The sequence below is a fragment of the Microtus oregoni genome, unplaced genomic scaffold (assembly GCF_018167655.1).
Source record: "Microtus oregoni isolate MIOR12 unplaced genomic scaffold, Mior012 000050F_ref0000143, whole genome shotgun sequence".
Lineage (NCBI taxonomy): Eukaryota > Metazoa > Chordata > Mammalia > Rodentia > Cricetidae > Microtus > Microtus oregoni.
Window position 1 is genome coordinate 8,763,296 of NW_024543256.1, and position 24,594 is coordinate 8,787,889.

Consider the following 24,594-nt stretch of genomic DNA (forward strand, 5'->3'; position numbering starts at 1 on the left):
GGAAAGGATGAAGCTGGGCTGGTGGCGCATGCCTGGAATCCCAGGACTGCAGAGGTTGAGTCTGGTGGAGGCACAGAGGTCCTTGCACCCATAGATCACTAGGGAAAACTGGAATGTTCAACACACAGGGGCTCTTCTCCAGTGGAGGGGATAAAATACCTGCTTTCCTACCGGGAAAGCTGGGAGTGGATTTTAACAACTGGTGACTTTGTTATCTGTGGAGGCAGACCTCACCCCAATTCCCCAGAATGGTTATCCCAGACTCCTCCCTCCTAGACCATTACCCATCCTTAGGGGAGAGGTCGCACACACTTTATGCTCTGCTGACCTCTATGCTACCAGGGACCACACTAGATTCTAGGCCTTTTAGCTAGGAACCCACCCTCATGGTCACACGTACTGTGTAAGTCTTTCTTTGGTGGGGCAGGGAGAATTCAAGGTAGGGTTTATCTGTGTAGCCCTGGCTGTCCTGGAACTCTGTAGAAGGCTGGTCTCGAACTCAGACATCTGCCTGCCTCTGCCTCCTGAGAGCTGGGATTAAGAGTGTGTGTGAGCACTGCCCAGTGATGTAAGAGTTCCCATGCAGTCACACCATAAACTTTATCGTGCACCTAGAATGGACCAACTGTTGCCTGGAAATCTTTCCCCAAATTGTGCTGTGTTTTGAAATATGCTAACAGTGAACCGCCTGGCATCAGACTTCCCAAAGTCTGATACAGGTTAACCAAGTCATGCTGCACTGGGTTTCAATTTCATCTCTTCGAGAGTTCTCTTCCCTGCCTGGATATTTGCAGGGTCTCCCTCATGAGGCAAGACACTAAAGGAGGGGGCTGGAAAGATGGCTCAGTGATTGACTGCTCCTCCAGAGATTCTGAGTTCAATTCCCAGGAACTATATGCTGCCTTACAACCATCTGTAGTAGGATCAGATTCCTTCTTCTGGTATGCACGAAGACAGAGGACTCATATATATAAAATACATGAATAAATACATCTTTGATAAAAGACACTAACAGAGGGTAATGTGGGAGGACAGCTGTAAGTTTCAGACCAGCCTGGGCTGCCCAGTGAGTTCCAGACTGGCCTGGGCTGCTGTAAGTTCCAGACCAGCCTGGGCTGCCCAGTGAGTTCCAGACTGGCCTGGGCTGCCCAGTGAGTTCCAGACAGGCCTGGGCTGCCCAGTGAGTTCCAGACCGGCCTGGGCTGCCCAGTGAGTTCCAGACCAGCCAGGGCTGCTGTGAGTTCCAGACCAGCTTGGGCTGCCCAGTGAGTTCCAGACAAGCCTAGGCTGCCCAGTGAGTTCCAGACCAGCCTGGGCTGCCCAGTGAGTTCCAGACCAGCCTGGGCTGCTGTGAGTTCCAGACCGGCCTGGGCTGCCCAGTGAGTTCCAGACCGGCCTGGGCTGCCCAGTGAGTTCCAGACCGGCCTGGGCTGCCCAGTGAGTTCCAGACCGGCCTGGGCTGCCCAGTGTGTTCCAGACCAGCCAGGGCTGCTGTGAGTTCCAGACAAGCCTGGGCTGCCCAGTGAGTTCCAGACCAGCCTGGGCTGCAATGAGTTCCAGACCAGCCTGGGCTGCCCAGTGAGTTCCAGACCGGCCTGGGCTGCAGTGTACCAGCCAGGGCTGCTGTGAGTTCCAGACCAGCCTGTGCTGCAGTGAATTCCAGACCATCCAGGGCTGCAGTGAGTTCCAGACCAGCCTGGGCTGCCCAGTGAGTTCCAGACCGGCCTGGGCTACAGTGAAATCCAGACCAGCCAGGGCTGCTGTGAGTTCCAGATCAGCATGGGCTGCCCAGTGAGTTCCAGACGGGCCTGGGCTGCAGTGAGTTCCAGACCAGCCAGGGCTGCAGGGAGGTCCAGACCAGCCTGGGCTGCCCAGTGAGTTCCAGACAAGCCTGGGCTGCCCAGTGTGTTTCAGACCAGCCAGGGCTGCAGTGAGTTCCAGACCAGCCAGGGCTGCCCAGTGAGTTCCAGACCGGCCTGAGCTGCCCAGTGAGTTCCAGACTAGTCTGGGCTAGTCTTAGAGAAAAACTAAAAAGATAAGAAATATAACCAAAGAAAAAGAAAGAAAGAAAGAAAGAAAGAGGGAGAGAGAGAGAAAGAAAGGAGTGAACTAAATAATTCAGAATATGCAGCTATTAGAAGACAGTATAATGAGAACAGAAAGCCCATGCATGATGGTGCATGCCTTCAATTCTACCTGCTCTATATAGTGAGCTCCAGGGCGGCTAGACCTTCATAGAGAGACCATGTCTCAAAACACAAAAACAAAAAAACAAAACAAAGAGATTGAAAATTATAATGTGCCCTTGTTTGCTGTGTGTTGTTTTTGCATTTAAAGTGGATGAAAAAGTCAGGTGTGGTAGCAATGCCTGTAATCCCAGCAGCAGAGAAGTGGCAAGATAGCATACTGATGAGTTTGAGGCCACCATGGACTACACAGCACAATTGTTTTTCCAAAAGAAACAATAAACAGGAAGATGAAAAAGACACACTCACCTAGACAGGCCAAAGTCGGATACTTTCACAACTCCTTGATCGTTTACCAAACAGTTTCGAGCCGCCTGCAGTACAAGAGATACCAGTGAGCCCTTGGCCCCAGGTTAAAGACATGATGCTTCTGCCTACCAGCAAAATGAAACTGGGAAGACTGATGGACTTCAGCTAAAGGCACCTCCCACCTAAAGGAGTTATTTGATGCTACTGAGGTGTGTGTGTGTGTGTGTGTGTGTGTGTGTGTGTGTATGTGTGTAGTCATACATATACATGTATGTGTGTGCATGTGGAAGCCAGAGGTTGAGGTCAGGTGTCTTCCTTGATCACAGGGTCACTGAACCTAGAGCTCACTGGTTGGGCTAGGCTGGCCAACACGCTTGAGGCCATCTGTCTCTCTGACCAAATCCCTAGTGGTGGAATTACAGATGTGGGTTGCCACACCGGGCTTTTACAGGGGTGCTAGGGATCTGAACTTGGCTCTTTTCTTACCTTGAAGGCACTTTACCAACAAAAATATCTCCCATGCCCTTAATTTTGAGGTTTTTGTTTGTTTTTTAGCAAGAGGGTCTTAACCTGTACTGCAGGCTGAACCAGACCTCACTACGTAGCTCAGGCTGGCCTCAAACTCATGGGACACTTCCTGTTTCAGTCTCGAAAGTGCTGAAGTTATGAGGGTGAGGCAGCCTACTTGGGCTGAGCCTGAGAAATTCTGCTGCTTTCTCATGACATGGAGAGCAACCCGCTCTGCATTCCTAAACTAAGCATGCTGAACAGTTTCATTCATGTGGACCACTCCGCTTCATTGAACCAATAAGAGAATTCAGAAGGAACGCTGGGCAAGCGTCTTTTGTCTTCTGGAAGGGAGACTAGAGGAATCTGAGTCTCCATCTGGCTGAAAGAAACAGAGGTACAGACTGATGCCTGCAGGGGCTAAACAGGCAAGCAGAGTGCAGTGGAGTGGGCAGAGAGTGCAGGAGCACACAGGCCTGGCATGAAGGCGACAGCTGCAACCCAACTCAAGGTGACTCTTAGCACAGACAGTGGGATTGTGGGTCCTGCCTTCTCAGATGGTCTAGATGTTCAAGAAAAACTACAAAGTGCACTGTTTTTTAAATGTAGAATATGCCTCTTTAAGTATTATAATATGTTAAGTATAATAAAAAGAGTTTAGGGCTGGAGAGATGGCTCAGTGGTTAAGAGCATTGCGTGCTCTTCCAAAGGTCCTGAGTTCAATTCCCGACAACCACATGATGGCTCGCAACCATTTGTAATGAGGTCTGGTGCCCTTTTCTGGTCTGCAGACATACACACAGACAGAATATTGTATACATAATAAATAAATAAATATAAATATAAATAAATAAAATAAAAAGATTTTAATAACCACAAGAGAGGGCTGGAGAGATGGCTCAGAGGTTAAGAACACTGGCAGCTCTTCCAGAGGTCCTGAGTTCAATTCCCAGCAACCACATGGTGACCTGCAGTCATCTATAATGATATCTGGTGCCCTCTTCTGGTCACAGGCATAACACTGTATACATAATAAATAAATAAATCATAAAAAGGGCCTGGTGGTGGTGGTGCACGCCTTTAATCCCAGCACTTGGGATGCAGAGGCAGGGAGATCTCTGGGAGTTTGAGGCTAGCCTGGTCCACAAAGCAAGTTACAGAACAGCCAGGACTGTTACACTGAGAAACCCTTTCTCGAAACAACAAAAAATAAAATAAAAATAATAAATAAATCATATAAAACCATGAAAGAACTGGAGATGTGGTCAGTTGGTAGAACGCTTGACTAGCAAAGCCCTGAGTTCAGTTGCCAGTACTGCATAGACCAGGTGTGGTGATGTCCACCTAGAATCCTAGCACTCGGGAGTAGAGAAAGATCAGAAGTGCAAAGCCAGCCTGGTCTACATGTAACCCTGTCTCAAAAATAGAATAAAATAGAAAGAAAAGAAAAGGTGGATCAGAATGTATCCATGGGTCCTCTCTGTGACTCTGCTGTAACCGAATGGTAGCCCTTGTACCAGGAGTGGCCCTAGTGGGCGACACAGGACTGCTCTTCTCTTCCAGGTCTAGAATGGGTAGTGTTTCCTCACAGGTAACAGAGACTCAGGGTAAGTGGCAAGCCTGTAGAAACTGAGGCTGGAGACAACTGATGGGCTCAACACTGGGCCAGATGTACACTGAATCTGTGATGTTTTCTAGAGAAAATCTAAACCTTGGGACTCGCAACCCCCCGCAACATTGTATGCTATATCTTCCAATGCTCGTCCCACATACTGCTCCCCACCCCAGTCCTTCTGAGGTCCCACCAGGTCTTGGTGAAGGAACTGCTTCGACTCCAAGTACTCCATTGCTTCACAGACGTCTTTGCACATCTCCAGCAGCTGCTGAGTCTGGAAGCGGTGGCGCATCTCCCGCAGGTAGTTCAAGAGACAGCCGTTAGCCATGTACTCAGTGATGATGAAGATGGGGCGCTGTTTGGTGCAGACTCCATACAACTGCACCAGCTTCTCATGGAAAAGATTACTACAAGAGAGACAGGGAGCTAGTCCTCCATTTTGCCCCTGCAGACCAGTTATAAAAAGGAAGGGGAGGGAAGGGGTTGGCCTAGCATAGAACATCCAGTAAGATAGCACTCGAACTCACAGAGGTCAGCCTGTCTATGCCTCCCGAGTGCTGGGATTAAGGTGTGTGCCACCAGCGCCCAGCACCTCTGGAGCTCTTTAAGGTAACCCACCAAAGGTCCCTCATAACAAACCTCAGTTCCTGTCACTGTAAGTAATATTAGGCCACAGTGTGCGGTCTTTATGGTTTCTAGATTCCTTCTACAACTGGACGGAGAGTTGAATTTAATATGTAACTCACATCATGACTTTGGCTTCTTCAATGAATTCATCCTCAGACATGGAGCCTTCTCTGATGATCTTGATGGCCACGTCATATTGGCCCCTCCATTTCCCATATTTCACTACACCAAATTGTCCGGTTCCAAGCTCCTTCAAGAAGGTCAAGTCCTTTGGATCGATTTCCCATGATCCTACCAATAAAGTCTTGTTGTGATTCTTTAGGATCTATATATTGCCTATACTACTATATAAGATTCCCAATTAGGGAACAAATAGGAAAAACAGTAAAGGGTGAATTCTCAGGAGTACTAATCTACCTTTCTTTACTCAGGTAACTCTCAAGGGGAGGGGATTACTGGTTGGAGAAATCTGGGGGTTTTAGGTACAAAATGGCCAAAAGGCAAGAAGGTAAACCAAACAATCTTCCAAAATCAGTTATGATTAGGCTAATTATGACAGTTAATAAACTTATGAATGATGTTGAAATTATTTTACATACTAAAATAGAGCTGGTGAGACGGCCCTGTAGGTAAAGGTGTTTTCCACCAAACTTGAAAACCTGAGTTCGATCCCCTGAACCCATATGTTGGAAGGAGAGAAACAACTACAGGTTATCCTCTGACCTATATCTGTGTGCTAATGCACATTTGTGTGTACACACACAAATAAATAAAGGTAAAAAGGTAAACCATCAACAATAAATCCTTTCCTGAAGCTGCTTTTGCAGTTCCAGAAGAAACCACCAGAGGGAGAAAATTGTTAAATATCTAGAGACAGCTGGCACAGAACAGTATATCATTTTTTGTTTTGGTTTGGTTTGGTTTTCTTTCTTTTTTTCTAGACAAGGTTTCTCTGTGGATGTCTGGCTGTCCTGGAACTCACTCTCTAGACCAAGCTGGCCTCAAACTCACAGAGCTCTGTCGGCCTCTGTCTCCTGAGTGCTGGGATGAAAGGCGTGTGCCACCACCACCCAGCTATCAGAGCAGTATATCTTAAGAACATTCCAGAAGACAAGGTCTACTGAGGCAATTCTTGTAACTGCCAGTCCGCCCAACTCAACAGAAAGAAGCCGTTACCATAGCCCAGGCCTGCAGTGGACGGTGCATTCTTGTTTTGTTTAGACACGGGATATTTCAGCCTCGATATGAGTCCTGAAAAAGAAGTTACAGTGTCAGCATAGGGAATAGGAATCCCGTGCTCATCATCTTAAATTCTCACAATTCCAGCATGAATCTTTCTAAGTAATTTTGAATCCAAGATCTCAAATAACCCACATTGTCTTCTGAAGGTTTCTTTCTTCAAAAAAGTTTTTGAGGACAAAAAAAAAGGAAAATGATAACTGAAATATATTCCTTATTGTTGGGTATGATGGCTCGCACCTGTAATTTCATCAGTCTGGAGACTGAGGCAGAAGGATTACTGTGCGTTTGAGGCCATCCTGGGCTACATGACAAGATAGCAAGACCTTATCTCAAAATAAAATGTGAAAGAAAAAAAAGACAGAAAGAAATATCCTTCTTACTGAATGACTGAATGTATCCCCACTTGCCAGCCTGGGCTTAGTTCACATCCTGCTTTCTCAAACATGGCAGAAACATGAGTAATTGCTAGTGAACACTTGCTGACTTATTCGTCATTAGGCTCTCCATTATGTGTCCTTAGCCGCAAATAAGAAGCTAGTCATGGCCTGGAGAAGTGGCTCAGTGGTAAGAGCACATTCTGTTCTTTTTGTTGTTATTGTTTGTTTGTTTTTTGTTTTGTTTTGTTTTTCGAAACAGGGTTTCTCTGTGGCTTTAGAGCCTGTCCTGGAACTAGCTCTGTAGACCAGGCTGGACTCGAACTCACAGAGATCCGCCTGCCTCTGCCTCGTGAGTGCTGGGATAAAAGGTGTGTGCCACCATCGCCCGGCACATTCTGTTCTTATAGAGAAACTGAATGCAGGCCCCGGAATACACATAACTATAGTTCCAGGGGATCCAGTGTCTCTGGTCTCCACAGGCACCTTCTCTCATATACACATAACCATACACACACACACACACACACACACACACACACACACACACACACTAAATAATGAAAATATGTTAAGAATGAGGAGGGAGAGAAGTAGTCTTGCCAGTCCTGGTGTGCAGGCCTGTAATCCCAACTCAGGAAACTGAGGCGGGAGAAGCATGAATTCAAGGATGGCCTGAGCTACAGATTAAGGTTCCAGGTCAGCCTGAATAACATAGAGAGAGCCTTGGAAAAATATAAAAATGTAAAGCTGGACATAGTGGTACAAGCCTTTAATCCCAGCACTGGGAAGCAGAGACAGAGAGGCAGCTCTCTAAGTTCGAGGCCAGCCTGGTCTGCAAAGCAAACGGACAGCCAGGGCTACATAGAGAAACCCAGTCTTGAAAACCAAAAGAAAAAAATATAAAAACAAACAAGACTGGGAAAATCGCTCAGTGATAGAACACTTGCCTAGAATGGCGAGTTCGATTTTCTGGCACTACATTAAAAGAAAAATCATTCCATTGGATGCGAGGTATGATTCCATCTTAACTGGTACCCTAGCCAGCATCCCAGGGATTAGCTTTCCTAACTACACTGTGTGACCACACTTCCTCCATCCCTCTGTCTTGGGCACTCACCTGCAGAGTTATGCTGATGGTAGTTAATGAGCTCCGGGATGGTGCTGAAAAGGTGTTTCTCAGCCAGGTAATACTGGCTCTGCGGTGTTGAACACACAACGTAATGGCGTATCACCCCTTGTGGGTCCCTGAATAAACAATATTTAGTCATCAACTTGAGGACCAGATACGGGAGAACCCAGAGAGTGAAGTGGGGTGCCTTTTGAGTTTAAGGCCGATGAGGTGAGAGAGGCAAACCATCAGGAAGTGTTGAGAGGCTACCCTTGTCCTTTGTCCTCATGACATTGGAACAGTAACACTTACCCAGTGGATTTAGCAAATACAGACACGGTGTATTTTCCAGCTTTGCTGGAGTCTCTGACAATGAAACCACCTTCTTTTCCCTGAAACAACGAGAAAGCAGTTCACCATAAGAGAAATTTGTGCTTATGCCTGCATCCTGCCTGCCCAAACACAGGAGAAATGCCCCTGATTTTCCCCTCAAGGTCCAGGTTGGAGACACAAGCTCCTTGCTTTTATTTATTTATTTTTTTGAAATTTATTTATTAAAGCTTTCTGTCTCTTACCTGCCACTGCCTCCCATTTCCCTCCCCCTCCCCCAATCAAGTCCCCCTCCCTCATCAGCCCAAAGAGCAATCAGGGTTCCCTGCCCTGTGGGAAGTCCAAGGACCACCCACCTCCATCCAGGTCTAGTAAGGTGAGCATCCAAACTGCCTAGGCTCCCACAAAGCTAGTACATGCAGTAGGATCAAAAACCCATTGCCATTGTTCTTGAGTTCTCAGTAGTCCTCATTGTCCGCTATGTTCAGCGAGTCCGGTTTTATCCCAGGCTTTTTCAGACCCAGGCCAGCTGGCCTTGCAACTGACAAAGGTCTGATCTCCAAAATATATAAAGAACTCAAGAAACTAGACTGTAAAATGCTAATCAACCCAATTATAAAATGGGGCACGGAGCTGAACAGAGAATTCTCAACAGAAGAAGTTCAAATGGCCAAAAGACACTTAAGGTCATGCTCAACTTCCTTAGCGATCAGGGAAATGCAAATCAAGACAACTTTAAGATACCATCTTACACCTGTCAGAATGGCTAAAATAAAAAACACCAATGATAGCCTTTGCTGGAGAGGTTGTGGAGCTCCTTGCTTTTAATGAATTAAAAGGTAGAACTGAGATCCCAGTTGAATGGGGACCCAATCCTTGGCTTGTATTTACTGTGTACGGAAAATGCCTTTTACTTGTGGCCCGCACTCACCTCTTGCTTTAGCAGTTGCTCAGCCTGACTCCGAGTCATGTGCTTGGAATACCACCTGTGAAAAGGGAATACTCGATTGGCTGCTAGGCCATGTCTAGTGCCTTGAAAGTGAGAGAATCCTCAGGTCTTGCTGGTACTATGATCCCATCATTTCATTCCAACACTATCAAGTATCTATCAGTATAATCCACACAGCAAACTCTTAGGTCTTTCAAAGCTCAAGCTGACCCCGAGAACTGATGTGGAGGGCAAGCAAGTAGCAGCATTTATAAGTATTAGGAATGACTCTCTCAAGGACAATCCACTTCAATGGTGTAGGAAAAAAAGGCCACCAGTTCGCTTTTGGGGTTTTTATGCTTGTAAATCTTTCCTGTGAGAGTTTCAGTGCCTTGAGTGAGATTCTTCTGTATTATGGAGTATGAGTGAGATTCTTCTGTATTTGGGAGTATGAGCGAGATTCTTCTGTATTTGGGAGAATGAAAAAACTTTCCAGCATTCATAGGGATAGGGATTTGCGGGTGAGCATCCTAACAAAATATAGACACTAACTTTGCATGGTGGCATCATTTGACTGAGTTGGTACTAATTTTGACATCAATCTTTAAATAAACAAAACTCATTAAAAGTATATATATACATTAATATATATTATGTAGTATTATGTATAAGTATATATGTGTGTGTGTATTATTCCCATAGGAATATATATACATTAATATATATATACATTAATATATATTATATAGTATTATGTATAAGTATATGTGTGTGTGTGTGTGTGTGTGTGTGCGTATTATTCCCAACACTCGAGGCAGGCAGATCTCTGTGAGTTCAAGTCCAGCCTGGTCTACAGAACAGCCAGGCCTACACAGAAAAAAAAAACCTTGTCTTGAAAAACAAAAAAGTATAAAAAAGTATATACTGGGAACTAGAGAGACGGCTCAGCAGTTAAGAGAACTGGCTTGTTTTCCAGAGGACCTGGGTTCAATTCCCAGCACTCACATTGCAACTCATCACTGTCTGTAACTCCCATTCCAGAGGATCCTCACCCAGTATCCTCACACAGACATATGTGCAGGCAAAACACCAATGCACGTGAAATAAAAATAAATGAGTTATTTTAATGTATAAAAAGCATGCACTGTGCCGTTTCCTGCAAGTCCATGCGCTGAGAACCTAGGCATACTCACTCATACATCTCTATGGAGTCTTCTGCTTCAGTGACATAGTTATTAGGGATGTAGCCTTCCTGCCTGTAGAGGAGACAATATGGTCACGCAGTGCTTCTTTACCCTCAAGTAGACAGACTCCTGTACCCACTTCCCTGAGTTCAAACCAAATCTCAGAGATATAAATATAACCCTTAAAGAAGACTATATCGCTGATACATAGTTAAGCTAGTAAAGGGTGGAGCTTCTGAACTTTGGCATTGCACTGTGTGCATCACTACAGATGTTCTTAAAGGTGACAGGTGCTGCATTAGAGCTGTACACTGGGAAATACTTGAAGGGAGAGTGAACTCATTGTGTTGTGAGAAGAATACGCTCTGGTCCAGACACAGCACAGGAGAATTCTATTCGCAGCATTTTGTGTGCAGGTGGAGCAGGCAGGCAAAGGCTCAGGAGTGGCTGCACACACTCACCCATTTTTATCCCGCGCTCGCCACCATGTTTGGCTGCTTTCCTCCAGGATAATGTACTCCTCGCCCTTTAGCAATTGCAAGTCATTTGCATTCATTGGCATATAATCATAGAGGGCCACGACCTTTTTCAGTTCACTTGTGGCTACTGGTGCTGCTGTTGGCTCAGGGGGGAGTGGCTTTTTCAAGATCTGTGCAGTTAGGAGGAAAAGTAGAAGGGGAGAAGGTTGGCTAGTCATCAGACATTTTCTTCTCCTCCTTTCTAACTCTCTGGATTACAGGAGGAAGAAACCACTCTAACTCACATCAGGCACAATGAATATCTTAGTCAACTTTCATTCCATGACGTTTTAAGTAAGCCCCAAGCAGGTGTTCCCAGCTGCAGTCCACGTGAAGATCACCTAGGGAGTGTTTCAACACTCCTATCTCCAGAAAGTTTTTTTTTTCTTTTTCGAGACAGGGTTTCTCTCTGGTTTTGGAGCCTGTCCTGGAACTAGTTGTAGACCAGGCTGGTCTCGAACTCACAGAGATCCGCCTGCCTCTGCCTCCCAAGTGCTGGGATTAAAGGCGTGCGCCACCACCGCCCGGCTTCCAGAAAGTTTTTAACAGACCAACTACATCACATTTTCTGCTTGCGGGACCCAAACATTAGCATTCTCTATCTGCGACCAGGAAACCTACTTGATACACTGATCCACTAACTGATTCAGAACCTCAGGTTCCTTCTTTGCAAAATGATCATGATAAAACCTAAAGTCAAATGGAGCCCCAAATCAAGCTTTTTAACTGATATTTCTTCCCCCACCGTGTGTGTGTGTGTGTGTGTGTGTGTGTATTCATGCAAGTGTGCCACAGTGAACATGTGGAAGCCAGAGTACAATTTTTCTTTAACCACGTGTATCCCAAGGATCAAACTTGGGTTGTCAGACACAGTGGAAGACGTCTTTACCCGACAAGCCATCTCAACAGCACCCCAAAGCACTCTGGAGTCAGAGGCAGGGGGATTAAGAGTTTGAGGTCAGTCAAACATGATACCACATATGGCAGCACTTGGCATGAGGACATAGAAAGATTAGTAGTTAAAGACCACCTGAAACTAGATATTAGTTTGAGACCAGTTTTGGCTACCTAAGACCATGTCCTCCCCCTCTACTCCACCCCAAAAAAGGAAAAGAAAGAAAGATTGAGGCCACCTTGGATTACATAGTGAGACTCTATCTCTATCTCAAAATGCAAAGGAGAAAGCAAGAGAGAAACAAATGGAAAATGGCAGTGGTAGAATCTAAAAATGTTCAGTGATAAATTCTTTTAAGATTTATTATGTATACAGTGTTCTGCCTGCATGCCAGAAGAGGGCGCCAGATCACATTACAGATGGTTATGAGTAACCATGTGCTTGTTGGGAAATCAACTCAGGACCTCTGGGAGAACAGCCAGTGTTCTTAACTGCTGAGTCATCTCTCCAGCCCAAGTGCTAAAGTCTTTAACGTTACTGTATGTTTGAAAACACTTTTAACTAAAAGAAATAAGTTGGGCATGGTGGGGCATGACTTTAATCCCAGCCCTCTGGAGGCAGAGGCAGGCAGATCTCTGTGAGTTTGAGGTCAGCCTGTCTACAGGATGAGTTCCAGGGTAGCCAGGGCTAAATAGGGAGACGCTGTCTTATCCTAGTTAGAGTTCTATTGATGTGAAGAGATACCATGACCACGGCAATTCTTATAAAGGAAAATCTTTAACTGGGGCTGGCTTACAGTTTCAGAGGTTTAGTTCATTATCGTCACGGCAGGAAGCATGGTGGTTACAGGCACACATGGTGCTGGAGAAGGAGCTGAGAGGGCTCTACATCCAGATCCAAAGGCAGTAGGAAGGGACTGCGCCACTAGGCCTGGTTTGAACATCTAAATCTTTAAGATGTATTTATTATGTATACAGTGTTCAAATCCCACCCTCTAGTAACACAGTTTCTCCAACAAAGCCACACCTATTATAGCAAGGCCACACCTCCTAATAGTGCCACTCCCTAGGAGCCTATAGGGGCCATTTTCTTTCAAATTACTGTGTCTCAAAAAATTGAGACTAAATACATTAAATAGCTTCCAAGAGCTATGTGATAGACCTCATCGAAGAGGAAGTCTAAGTAGCTGGGCAAACCCTTTTGCTCAGTGTCAACAGCAATGGGCACTTCCAAGTTCCAGGCAAGTCTAAGACTCTAATGTGTGGTCAGCAATTCACAACAGTTTTCTGTTGTTTTGTTTTTTGAAACAGGGCTTCCCTGTGTAGTCCTGGCTGTTCTGGAACTCGCTCTATAGAGCAGGCTAGACTCAGTTCGGAGATTCTCCTGCCTCTGCCTCCTGAGTGCTGGGATTTAAAGTATGGGCCACCATGCCTGGTGACAAGTTTACATTTAGCTTACAGCTGTATGTAACTTCCCATTATACCTGATCTTCCTCTGGAGTAGGGGGAAGAGGCTTTTTCGTTTTTCGATGAGAACTCCCAGGTTTTAAGCCTGTAAAACAAGAAGCCAGTGGCACTATAAGATGCATTTTAGAGGAGGGCCCAGAGACGGGTTTGGATTTGTTGCTGTATACATCGCATCTGGCAAGACAAAATGAGATTCTGGGTGCTCAGCCACTCATCTTAGAATAACACCAGCTGAATTTCAGCCCACATTAACTAACACCCCCAGCAGTCAAAATGTGCAAATTTGTGCCATGTCCTTGAATTTGACAGGCCCTTGAGACTGTGATGGAAATAATCTCAAAGGAAGGAGAAATCAGAGTGGGGACACAGTTGTCTGAAGCCTTGGGTTCCATTCCAGGCAACACACACACACATACACACACACGCACGCGCATGCACGCACGCCTGTGCACACACACAGGAGAGGAGTTGTATCGATCAGATATCTTACTTCCATTCCTGTTCTCCAAAATTTGGCAGCCCATGGCATTTTTGGCTGTCTGAGAGCAGCAGAGATACTGTCCATCAATCCAGAAGCAAGGGTGGTATTTCTGTACCAGGTCACTATTGTAGCGGATTACTGTTGCGAAAGAGAAGAGAGATCACACAGAATAGGCCAGAGAATATGCCATCTGCCTGTATCCTCTTTGCCAGAGGTAAGTGTTGATCATCAAACAACTCCTCTCTCTCCTTAACCACCCTGAAGGACACAGACAGCAAGGAGCCAGACTGGTTCACAGGGGTAGCCTGGCCTGCCTGTTCGCACTGATTTGAATTATGTCCTGTACACTTGTCTTCTTTTTTTTGGTTTTTCAAGACAGGGTTTCTCTGTGTAGCCTTGGCTGTCCTGGAACTCCCTCTGTAAACCAGGCTGGTCTGGAACCCACTGAGATTCACCTGTAGCTGCCTCCCCAGTGCTAGAATTAAAGGCTACACCACCACTACATAGCCACAGTTACCTTCAGTGGCCTGTCATAATGAGTATTCTCCAACCACAACACAATAAAACTGGCGGATGCCTCCAGAACCCAATGACAAAGATATGCGTGTTTTCCCAGTAGTCATTATAATTATTGTACCAGGCAGTTGTTAACTATGATGTTTGTTTTTCAGAAGAGGGAAATACATGAGCCTAGGTCTAACTCATTCCATATTTTACTATACCGATTTCCTGGCTCCCAATTTCTGAGTCATCTTTGTTATTGTTTGTTGAGATAGAGTCTCACTGTACAGCCCAGGTTGGCCTGGAATTCACTATGTATCCTGGGATAGCCTTATACTTAAAATGAACGACTACTGCCTCAGTCTCTCTTATCTTGAGGTTCCAGGTGTGAGCTACTCTGCTTGGATCCTAAGTCATATTTTAGGGACACCTGCCTTAGGGAGAACTTGCAGCATTTGGTTTTCTGTGTGCATAGATAGAATAGTCACCAGAACTGAGCTTGAGAGAAATTGTGTGTCTGCCTTTAGGAGAAACCAAACACACATATAAACCAAAAAACCCCACAAAATTCCACTCTTCCTTGGCCACTGAGTAAGACAAGTATATACACTCATATATATATATGAGTGTGTGTATAAATATATATAAAGATAATTATATACATAAATAATTATATATATATAATCTTCTTATTGCCAAAATACACATGCAGTTCCATTTCCCTTACAGGGCTGGTAGGCAGGCTCTAAAACTCTTCTAGAAATCAAAGTAATTGGCAAATAGTGGTTTACAGGTATGTGCAATTATTGTTCATAATTAATTAACTCAGTGGCATCTCAAGAACCTTACAGTTGGCCAGGCGGTGGTGGCGGATCTCTGTGAGTTTGAGGCCAGCCTGGTCTACAAGAGCTAGTTCCAGGACAGGCTCCAAAGCCACAGAGAAACCCTGTCTCGAAAAACTGTTTTTAAAAAAAAGAAACTTACAGAGAACTCAATTTCAAAACATTTTTTTTTTTGTCTTAGGGGTTCTTCTTGCTATTTTGTCTTGATTTTCATTTTTTTTTAGAGAGACAATATAAAGCTGGGTAGGAAGATGGGGAAGATTATTCTAGAGTCTAGGAGGAGTTGGGGGAAGGGGAAACCATGATCAAAATATATTGTATTAAAAATAGTTTCATTTTTAAAAAAGGATCCAGGGCAGGACAAATAGACAGATGGTGAAAGTACTTATCACTGAAGCCTGACACCCTGAACTGGATTCTCAGACCCCACTTAGAAAACTTAACTGCGGTCTGCAAACTGTAACTGAGATGGATGTCAGAGAAGGAAATCAAGGTGGGAGGTGGGGGCAGGAGAGTCCCATTTAAAAGGCGTCTAGGATGGTGTGGGATAACTGAGAAAAGTCAGACAGTGGAAACAAGAGGTCCTGAGTTCAAATTGCAGCAAGTACATGGTTTCACAACCATGAGATCTGGCGCCCTCTTCTGGCCTGAAGAGATACATGCAGGCAGAACACTGTATACATAAAAAAAATAAATAAATCTTTAAAAAGTGGGGGTGGGGAGTGGACAGTGGAAACAGCTGACAACATTGGGCACTGGGACAAAGACCCAGGCTGCTCCAAACACATGCACACTACTGCCAAGAAGACTCTTTTATAACATGAGATCAAAACCAGAACATTCCAGTGTAGAAAATACCTTAAGTTCTGAGAGCTTACTAGTCATTCCTTATTCGTTTAAAGCTGTGGGAAGAAGCCTAGAAATCTGAAGGGCCATTTGTATTTTACAGGTGAACAAGCTAAAAGTAACATAAAAGTAAAAAGTGCATGACTATAATCCCAGCACTTGGAAGGCTGAGACAGGAAGATCAAAAGTTCAAAGTTTGGCTGGGCTACATACAATACAAAACCCCTAAGCTAGCCAGGTGGTGGTGGCGCACTCCTTTAATCCCAGCACTCGAGAGGCAGATGCAGGCGGATCTCTGTGAGTTCGAGACCAGCCTGGTCTACAGAGCTAGTTCCAGGACAGGCTCCAAAGCCACAGAGAAACCCTGTCTCAAAAAACAAAACAAAACAAAACAAAAAAAACCCTAAGCTGAAGATGTAGCTCACTAGATAGAGCACAAGTTTAGCGTGCACAAGACCACTAGATAGAGCACAAGCTTAGCGTGCACAAGACCCTGGGTTCAATCCCTCATGAAACAGGTGTAGGGAGCCAGGTGGTGGTGGCAAAGGCCTCGGGAGGTAGAGGTGGGCAGAGTTCGAGGCCAGCTGGTCTACAGAGTGAGTTCCAGGACAGGCCCCAAATCTACACAGAGAAACCCTGTCTCGAAAAACAAAACGAACAAAATAAAATGAAACAAGACAAAAACAGATGTAGTGGCATGCACTGGTAATCCCAGGACTCAGGAGTAGAGGCTGAAGTTCAAGGCCATCCATTCTTAAGTACGTAGCAAGTTCAAGACCAGTCTGCGCTACAGGAAACCCTCTCTCAAAAAACAAACAAGCAAAACAACAAAAAAAGGTGCTTTTCACAACATGAACGGGGGGTGCAGCATGCACTGGGGAAGGGGTGCATGCAGTGCTAGGAACTGAGCGCACTAGGCTAGTGCTGTACTACCGAGCCGCATTCCCAGTTCCTCATCACGACCTTTGAGACTTTTACCCACTTTCCCCTGCCAACTTCTCAGGGTTCCTCTTCACATTACCACGCACAGTGTGGTGGCAGTTGCATCACCTATAGAGACTTGAAAAATACTAATGTAATACAAGTGACCAGCAGTTCATCTACCTGTAATTATTAGCAGGCGCTGGTATTTCTAAATAATGCCACTGAAACTCCAGCCTGCCTGGGCTAATTGCTCTGACCACAAGCGCCCTCTGTTTCTCCCCGCTCCCTTCACCAAGGGCTTTAAGACCTCCAGTTCCTCTGTGCCTTGTGGAGGACAGGCACCGATAGACACTGCTAGAATACTTAACACTGGGCCACTCTGACAAACCAGTCTATGCATATAGGCTACTGGTGTGGGTGTAGGATAAAGCTTCCTACTTTCTCCAGTTTCAAGATACTCAGTATCCTCTCAGTACGTGCGGACTGTGGTGGTGCAGCCTTTAATCCCAGCACTCGGGAGGCAGAGAGAGGCAGGCAGATCTCTGTGAGTTCAAGGCCAGCCTGATCTACAAAGGGAGTTCCAGGCCAGGACAGTTTCAAAGAGAAACACTGTCACAAAAATAAGAAGGAGGAGGAGGAGGAGGAGGAGGAGGAGGAGGAGGAGGAGGAGGAGAAGGAGAAGGAGAAGAAGAAGAAGAAGAAGAAGAAGAAGAAGAAGAAGAAGAAGAAGAAAGGAAGAAAGAATCCTTTTGCCACCTGGTATAGCGGGCTATGCCTTTAATTCCAGCACTCAGAAGGCTGAGGCAGGCAGATCTCTGAATTCCAAGCTAGAACTATCTACAAAGGGAGCTCCAGGTCTTCCAAAGCTGCATAGCAAGTGAGACCCTGTCTTAAAAAAAAAAATTATAGGCCCACGTCTGTAATCCCAGCACTTGGGAGTCTCAGGCAGAAGTTCAGGGTCAACCTGGGTTACAAAACAAGTTCCAGAGCAGTCGGGGCTCTGTGGTGAGACTCTAGCCCCAAAGGAACAACAAAAAGGAACTACTTACATTCCCGAATAGTGTCTGTTTCTTAAGAAGTCCCTCTGGGAGGGAGGGCTGGAGAGTAGGCTCAGCTGTTAAGAGCACTTGGTGCTCTAGCGGAGGACTTGGCTTTGATTCCCAGCCCCCACATAGTAGGTCACAAACATATGCAACTCCAGTTCCAGGAGACCCGATGCTGCCTTCTGACCTCTGTTGGCACCCAGCATGCACAAGGTGCACATCCATACATAGAGGCAAAACACTAACATGCATAAAATAAAATAAAATAAAATAAGAAGTCTCCTGGGATTGGTAGTTCCAAGGTAGAAGGGTTGCCTACTCTGTGGCCAGGCCTGCTGCATTATGGCTGCTTCAGCACTTGGAACTTTAAAGTAGGAAGAGCCATGAGTCTGAGGCCAGCCTCAGGGGCACAGTGAATTTTAAACTAGATTGGTCTACATAGTGAGACCCTGTCTCGAAACAAACAAGACAAAGCCAAAGAGCACAAGGACAACAAAAGTTTGAAGACAGCATCCCTACTTTTGTTGTACATCGAAGCCTGGCATTTCCAGCGACTTAGAAACGAATTATAAAAGCGGGTGTTCCATCAGGAGAACAGAGGGGAGACTGATAGCTTCAGTAAGCTCAATGGTTGGTGCTTACTCTCTGAGTATTTGAAAGCCTGATCTATGGCACTCACGCTACCAGAAGACTGTCTAAAATTCTGTTTCAAACAGGCATAATTCGCTGCCCTTATTTGTTATTGAAACTCTGCTTGTGCCATTGCGCCGTCAATTTTGATGAGATCAGGGCGGTTGTATCTGAAGGTCAATTAGGATAGGCTTTGTTGAGCTTGACCAAACAAATTCAAGAATAGATGTGAGACTGAGGTGTATAGTTCAGCAACAAAACAAGTGCCTAGCATGAGCAAGGCCCTGGTTTTCTGTACTAGCACTAAAGAGGAGGAGGAGGGATAGGAGAGAAATGCGTGTTGTTTTAATGTAGAAGTACCCATTGTTGTGTTCAAGAAAAACGGAACGAAAGAGCTCGTGTCTAAGTTCTGGTGATATGGCTATTTTATGGAAGATTCCATTGAGAAAGTCACCATAAACCTGGTGTGGTGATTCACGCCTGTAATCCTAGCACTGATAGGGTTGAGTCAGAAGGCTGGCCCTAAGTTTAATACCGGCCTGGGCTACATTATGAGATACGGTCATAAAGTAAAATAAAAATAGAAAGAGGCAGGTAAAGGCTCCTACTAGCAAATCTGCTAACCTGACTTCAATACCCAGGATCCACATGATGAGAAGAGAGACTTGAATCCCACAAGGCAAGTTGTCCTCTGACCTCCAGACTTGTTGCATGGTGCTCATGTTTGTACACACATGCTCTCAAATTTAATAAAAGGTGGAGGAGGAAGAAGAGGAGGAGGAAGGGGAAGATGCGCTGGTAAAGGAGGAAGAGGAGGTGAAGGAGGAGGAGGAGGAGAAGAAAGAGGAAACAGAAAACACAGCAGCTGGATATTAGGTCCTGCTTTAAAAATTGAGGTACAACGTACTTAGGATAAAGACGCAGACCTATGGTGTATAGCAAGCCACTTCTGTCCCTCGGTGCTTCCCCTCACTGAGATCGAATACTTTGGAAGGCGCCTCCATGCCTCTCTACGATTAATACCTCTCAATGCTACCTCCTTTGGGCACACCAAAGGAACGAACGGCGTGCACTACCACAAGCAGGACAGCTCCCCTTTTCCCCCATTATTAGCACCAAAGACTATCCTGAGATTATTAAGACTTCCATCTGAATCTCTCAGCAACAAAGCAACAATACAAATCGCCAGAAGCTGCTCCTGCTTCGTCTGCTCAGGGTGACTCAGGCAACTGAAAGCCTAGTTGATTCTAAAAGAAGTCACTGTTAGGTGAGCTCTGGCTGCTGTTTCCATGCAAGCCAGTGACACACCATACTTGTCCTTAGCCCAGCTTTAGCGCATGGAACTACTTCCACACTGAAGTTTTGCCTTTGTATTTTAATAGTCTAGGTAGCAAGGCCCAGGGCTTGCACATGCTAGGCAAGCCCTTGACCACTGAGATACATCTTCAGTCCTGTAGGTTTTTTTGTGGGGGGGGGGAGAAGAAAGAAAGACCACAATTTAAAAATAGCAAGCAATGAAACACGGTTTCTCATATAACACCTCTGTAACATTTTTTTGTGTGTAAAGTATGTTCTGAAGATATCTAAAAATAATTAAGGACAGTAATAAAGCCCAATTAAGTTGCGAAGAAGAAGAAGCAGCAGTTTCTGCTTTGTCCCCTGTGGGATGGCCAAAGAGGTCTGACAAGTTATACCGGGCGCATCTTCAGCAAAGCAGAAGGGAGCGCAAAACTGCACCTAGGTACCCTGACCTAGGTCTACTGACCATTAGCAAACCAGCTGAAGAGACAGTGTTTTTGTCATCTTGGCTTTATGCTTAGCCTATTGTAATTTTGGTTAATGAGCTTGGTTTGGAAATTAATGTTTGAAGTGTAAAAGAACTGCCAACTCACACATTTCTCCCTTGCTTCTCCTCAGATAGGCTGCCCGTGGCTTCCTGTTTCCTAACTCACTGTCAGCCATTCGTGCAGAGCCTAAATTGGTGGCAGGTACTTACTCCCATAGAAAAATCTATTTGGGTATCTGTTTATCAATGGCTTTCTGTGTGATTGAATGCAACACTGTCGAAGAAACCAAAGAGGTACAAATCTCGATGCCTCGGTAGTTCTTATACCAGTCACTAGGAATAGTTCTCTGGCCTGGCGAAAGTCTATTTGTTTTGCGAATCGAATCTCGAGCCTGTAGCCAGGCTTCACCACTGACTGGTACATGCTCATGAGCGGGCATGTCGTTTCTTTGAGTCTCAGTTCTTTCACGTGGAAATAGGAGAGAGCTAAATCAGAAAATTATTGTGAGGATTGAATAAGCCGACACATTTGAAGCACTTATCACAGATCCTGGTATACAGTCATTGCCTGTAACGTGCTAGTTACTGTTGCTCTTAGTCCAAGATTACTGTGAGAACGAAACACAGTTAATCCAGAGCTTTTTACTTAGCTCCGTGTCGGCTACACAGTAAGAACTCAATAACTAAATGGTCCTTCCCATCCTTTTCTCCTTCAGTTTGAAAGAATTGGTGATTTCAATGTGTACTAAGTATACTTTTAAGGCAAACCGCTGAGTATTGGAGTCTAAATGTTCGTGAAGACAAAGGGCTGTCGTGCAATAACCCAACTGTGCCGTTATCAGGCTGCCCTCCTTCCTGTTTCTCGAGGCAGCCTTTCCTGATGTCAACTCAACCAGTTAATCTCTCAGTCACTTGACATGTCGCTATATATACACACGAGACTCTGTGCATGCATCCTGTGCTGCAAGCATCTGCAGCGAAACTTATCTCTACCACTGTGTGGTGAAGCCCTGAGGAAATATTCAAGTTTAGGTCTTCCCAAAGCAATGACTACAAGCTAGCTCCTTCAGAGATAGTGCCCCACAGTGAGGAGATGCTTGCCCCATTCTATCTGGTGCCTTATGGTTTTTCTCATACTTTCACACGTGTTATTATTTGTTTGATTCTTAGGCAACTCTGGAGGTGGGTATGGCAGGCATTAGCATCATTGCCATTTGGGAGGAAAAGCTAGACCACCAAGAAGCCCATGGCTTACTTGCCTAAAGTCAATAATAGAAAGTGGCTTGAAACTGAACTCTTTGTCTCTGGCTTCAAGCACTGCCACACCCCAGCTAATTAATTTCTAGAGCTAGGTATTTCATATCCAGGACTTGAAATATTGGATAATCACTGAGCAACATATCACCTTTGTAAATGGTGCAGCATTTGCATGATATTGTTAGTGAAAGTTTTATATAAATAAGAAAATGAAGGTGTTCACAGTTACAAAACTGCATTAGAAAGGGCTACTGAAGCTTTGTTTGTCATAGTCAGAACCTGGAAACAACCTAAATGCTCCTCAGTCGAAGAATGGATAAGGAAAATGTGGTTCATTTACACAACGGAGTACTACACAGCAGAAAAAAATAACGACATCTTGAATTTTGCAGAAACATGGATGGAGATAGAAAACATTATTTTGAGTGAGGTAACCCAGACACAGAAAAACAATTATCACATGTACTCACTCATAGACAGTTTTTAAACATAAAGCAAAGAAAACCAGCCTACAAAGCACAATCCTAGAGAACTTAGACAACAATGCAGACACTAAGAGAGACTTACATAGATCTAATCTACATGGGAAGTAAAAAAAGACAAGATCTCCTGAGTAAATTGGGAGCATGGGGACCTTACAGGAGGGTTGAATGGGGGAGGGTAGAGGCAGGGAGGGGAGCAGAGAAAAATGTAGAGCTCAAAAAATTGTAATAAAAAATGCATACATATATATTAAAAAAGAAAGGACTGCTGAGATGGTTTCCTGGGTAAAGGAGCTTTCATATGCAATGCAAGGAGAAAGCCAACTACTGAAAGTATCTCCACATACATGTTGTGGCAGACAGACACACACATCACCATCATCAACATCATCATCATCATAGTATAATAAAGCACAAAATTGCACTGGAGAGATGACAGGACTAGGTTACAATTCAGTCTAGTATGTCATCTTCTGTTCATATGTTGAGGCAAACCGTCTCGATCTTTCTCTCCCTCCTCTGAGTCCTTTCTCTTCCGTTAATTCATTCTTTCTTTCTCTATACCTCAATTTTCCTTCTCTCTCTCACATCTCCTCTCTTTTTTATGATTTCTTTCTTTTACTTTTGTTGTTGTTGTTTTTTAATCAGGGTTTCTCTGTAGCTTTGGAACCTTTCCTGGCACTAGCTCTTGTAGACCAGGCTGGCCTTGGACTCATAGATATCCACCTGCCTCTGCCTCCCCAGTGCTGGGATTAAAGGTGTGCTTCACCACCACTCGGTTCTCTTTTCCTTTTTAAAACTAGTTTACTTTCCAAGTAAAACTCACCATTTTTGAGCTGGTGAATCCAACGCTTTCTCAGCTCTTCAGTTGGGGAGAAAACATAGAGAGGTCCTTCATCATATACAACCTGGAATTATGAACATACCACATTTCAAGGTTAGGGATCAGAAAATAGAAGAAAAATCTTAAAGCAATAAGTGAATCTTAAGAAACAACATTGTATATCTGTTGTATAAAAGAAAGAAAGAAAACCAGGGTCTTCAGTTAGCTGTGGTCTGGGGGTCAGGTAAACCAGTTGAAGAATTCCTGAACACTTAAGTCCAGGGATGCAAGACCTCAAAGCCCTTGGCTTTTCAATACTCTTAAGCCCTTTTGATGTATATTTTAATTTATGTGCCTATTTAGTCCACAATATCTCACTTAGCATTTGGTAGAGTTTTTTTTTTTTTTCTTTAACAAGGGATATTTTAGCCGGGCAGTGGTGGCGCATGCCTTTAATCCCAGCACTCAGGAGGCAGAGACAGGTGGATCTCTGTGAGTTCAAGGCCAGCCTGGTCTACAAGAGCTAGTTTCAGGACAGGTTCTAAAACTACAGCGAAACCCTGTCTTGAAAAACAAAAACAAGCCCCAAAACAAACAAGGGATATTTTATTATTAAATTTTGGTTTTTATGGAAGTAAATTGAAAGGCAATGTATATGACCTAAACTTTGATTAGTATTTGTGGGTTTTTCAAATTGGAAAAGAGGAAGTAAATTTTCATTCATGACTATTAACAACCCTTTTCAGGGGCTTTCTCTCATTATTTGCCAAAAAAAATTTAGAGCTACAAAGTTACTTCAAATTGAGTAAGTATACTTCAGGGACTATCATCAAATCAGTATTGTTTTTTAACACTTAACACGTTCATTTTTTAAGTATTTATTGATCTATTTATTATGTATACGACATTCTGCCTCCATGTATGCCAGCATGCCAGAAGAGGGCACTAGATCTCATTACAGATGGTTGTGAGCCACCATGTGGGTGCTGGGAATTGAACTCAGGCCCTCCGGAAGAGCAGCCAGTGCTCTTAACCACTGAGCCATATCTCCAGCCCATCACTTACCACGTTCATTATGCTGGGTACTACACAGACGCATAAAATATAAAAGATTTTATTTTGGAGTCAAGCATGGTAACTTACACCTGTAATCCCATCGCTGGGGAGGCTGAGGCAGAAGAAGGCTAGCCTAGCCTGAGGTACACAGTGAAATAGTGTCTCAAAAAAGAGCTAGGTCTAACCCTCACAGAGTTAGTAGGCATCATGGAATGAATTCTAAAGTCAAATAAAAGTTATTTTTGAATTATGAATTAACGTTCTTTATATAATTCATCATCATCGGCTCGTGCAGCCAAGTGAGATCATCGGGTTAAAAGACAGTGGTAATAAAAACCATGTCACAAACACCCTTCCCTCACGAGTTTTCTAACAGTCAGCCACGAAAGAGATCATTTTACATTTTTCTTTTTGCTTGCTGGTCTTGTTTGTGCTCATACATCCCTGACAGAAAGCCCCCTCCCCTGAGACTTTCCACTTCCTTTTCTGGCTTTCACTGCTGCCGAGGCTGCTACATTCACTGCGTGTTGCCTCCACAGTTCTCAGGATACAAGCAAGCCCATTCGAAGGCCAAATCGTACTCTTTGCTATGGCTTATGCTCTAGCTATCAAAACAATGTTGTTGACCTAT

At 44.6% G+C, this 24,594-nt stretch overlaps 1 protein-coding gene across 1 annotated transcript in view; it reads right to left on the bottom strand.

Moving 5' to 3' along the window:
* LOC121437155 (tyrosine-protein kinase BTK-like) overlaps nt 1-24,594 on the bottom strand; it is a 49,775-nt gene that overhangs the window by 5,290 nt on the left and 19,891 nt on the right. Inside the window, exons 5-16 of the mRNA XM_041637000.1 lie at nt 22,911-22,992; nt 13,783-13,911; nt 13,310-13,377; nt 10,875-11,062; nt 10,423-10,485; nt 9,233-9,287; nt 8,284-8,363; nt 7,981-8,108; nt 6,421-6,495; nt 5,364-5,535; nt 4,808-5,024; nt 2,496-2,560 (exon numbers count right to left, since the gene is read on the bottom strand). Coding sequence (XP_041492934.1) covers nt 2,496-2,560; nt 4,808-5,024; nt 5,364-5,535; nt 6,421-6,495; nt 7,981-8,108; nt 8,284-8,363; nt 9,233-9,287; nt 10,423-10,485; nt 10,875-11,062; nt 13,310-13,377; nt 13,783-13,911; nt 22,911-22,992 — 1,322 coding nt within the window. The remainder of the gene's footprint in view (nt 1-2,495; nt 2,561-4,807; nt 5,025-5,363; nt 5,536-6,420; nt 6,496-7,980; nt 8,109-8,283; nt 8,364-9,232; nt 9,288-10,422; nt 10,486-10,874; nt 11,063-13,309; nt 13,378-13,782; nt 13,912-22,910; nt 22,993-24,594) is intronic.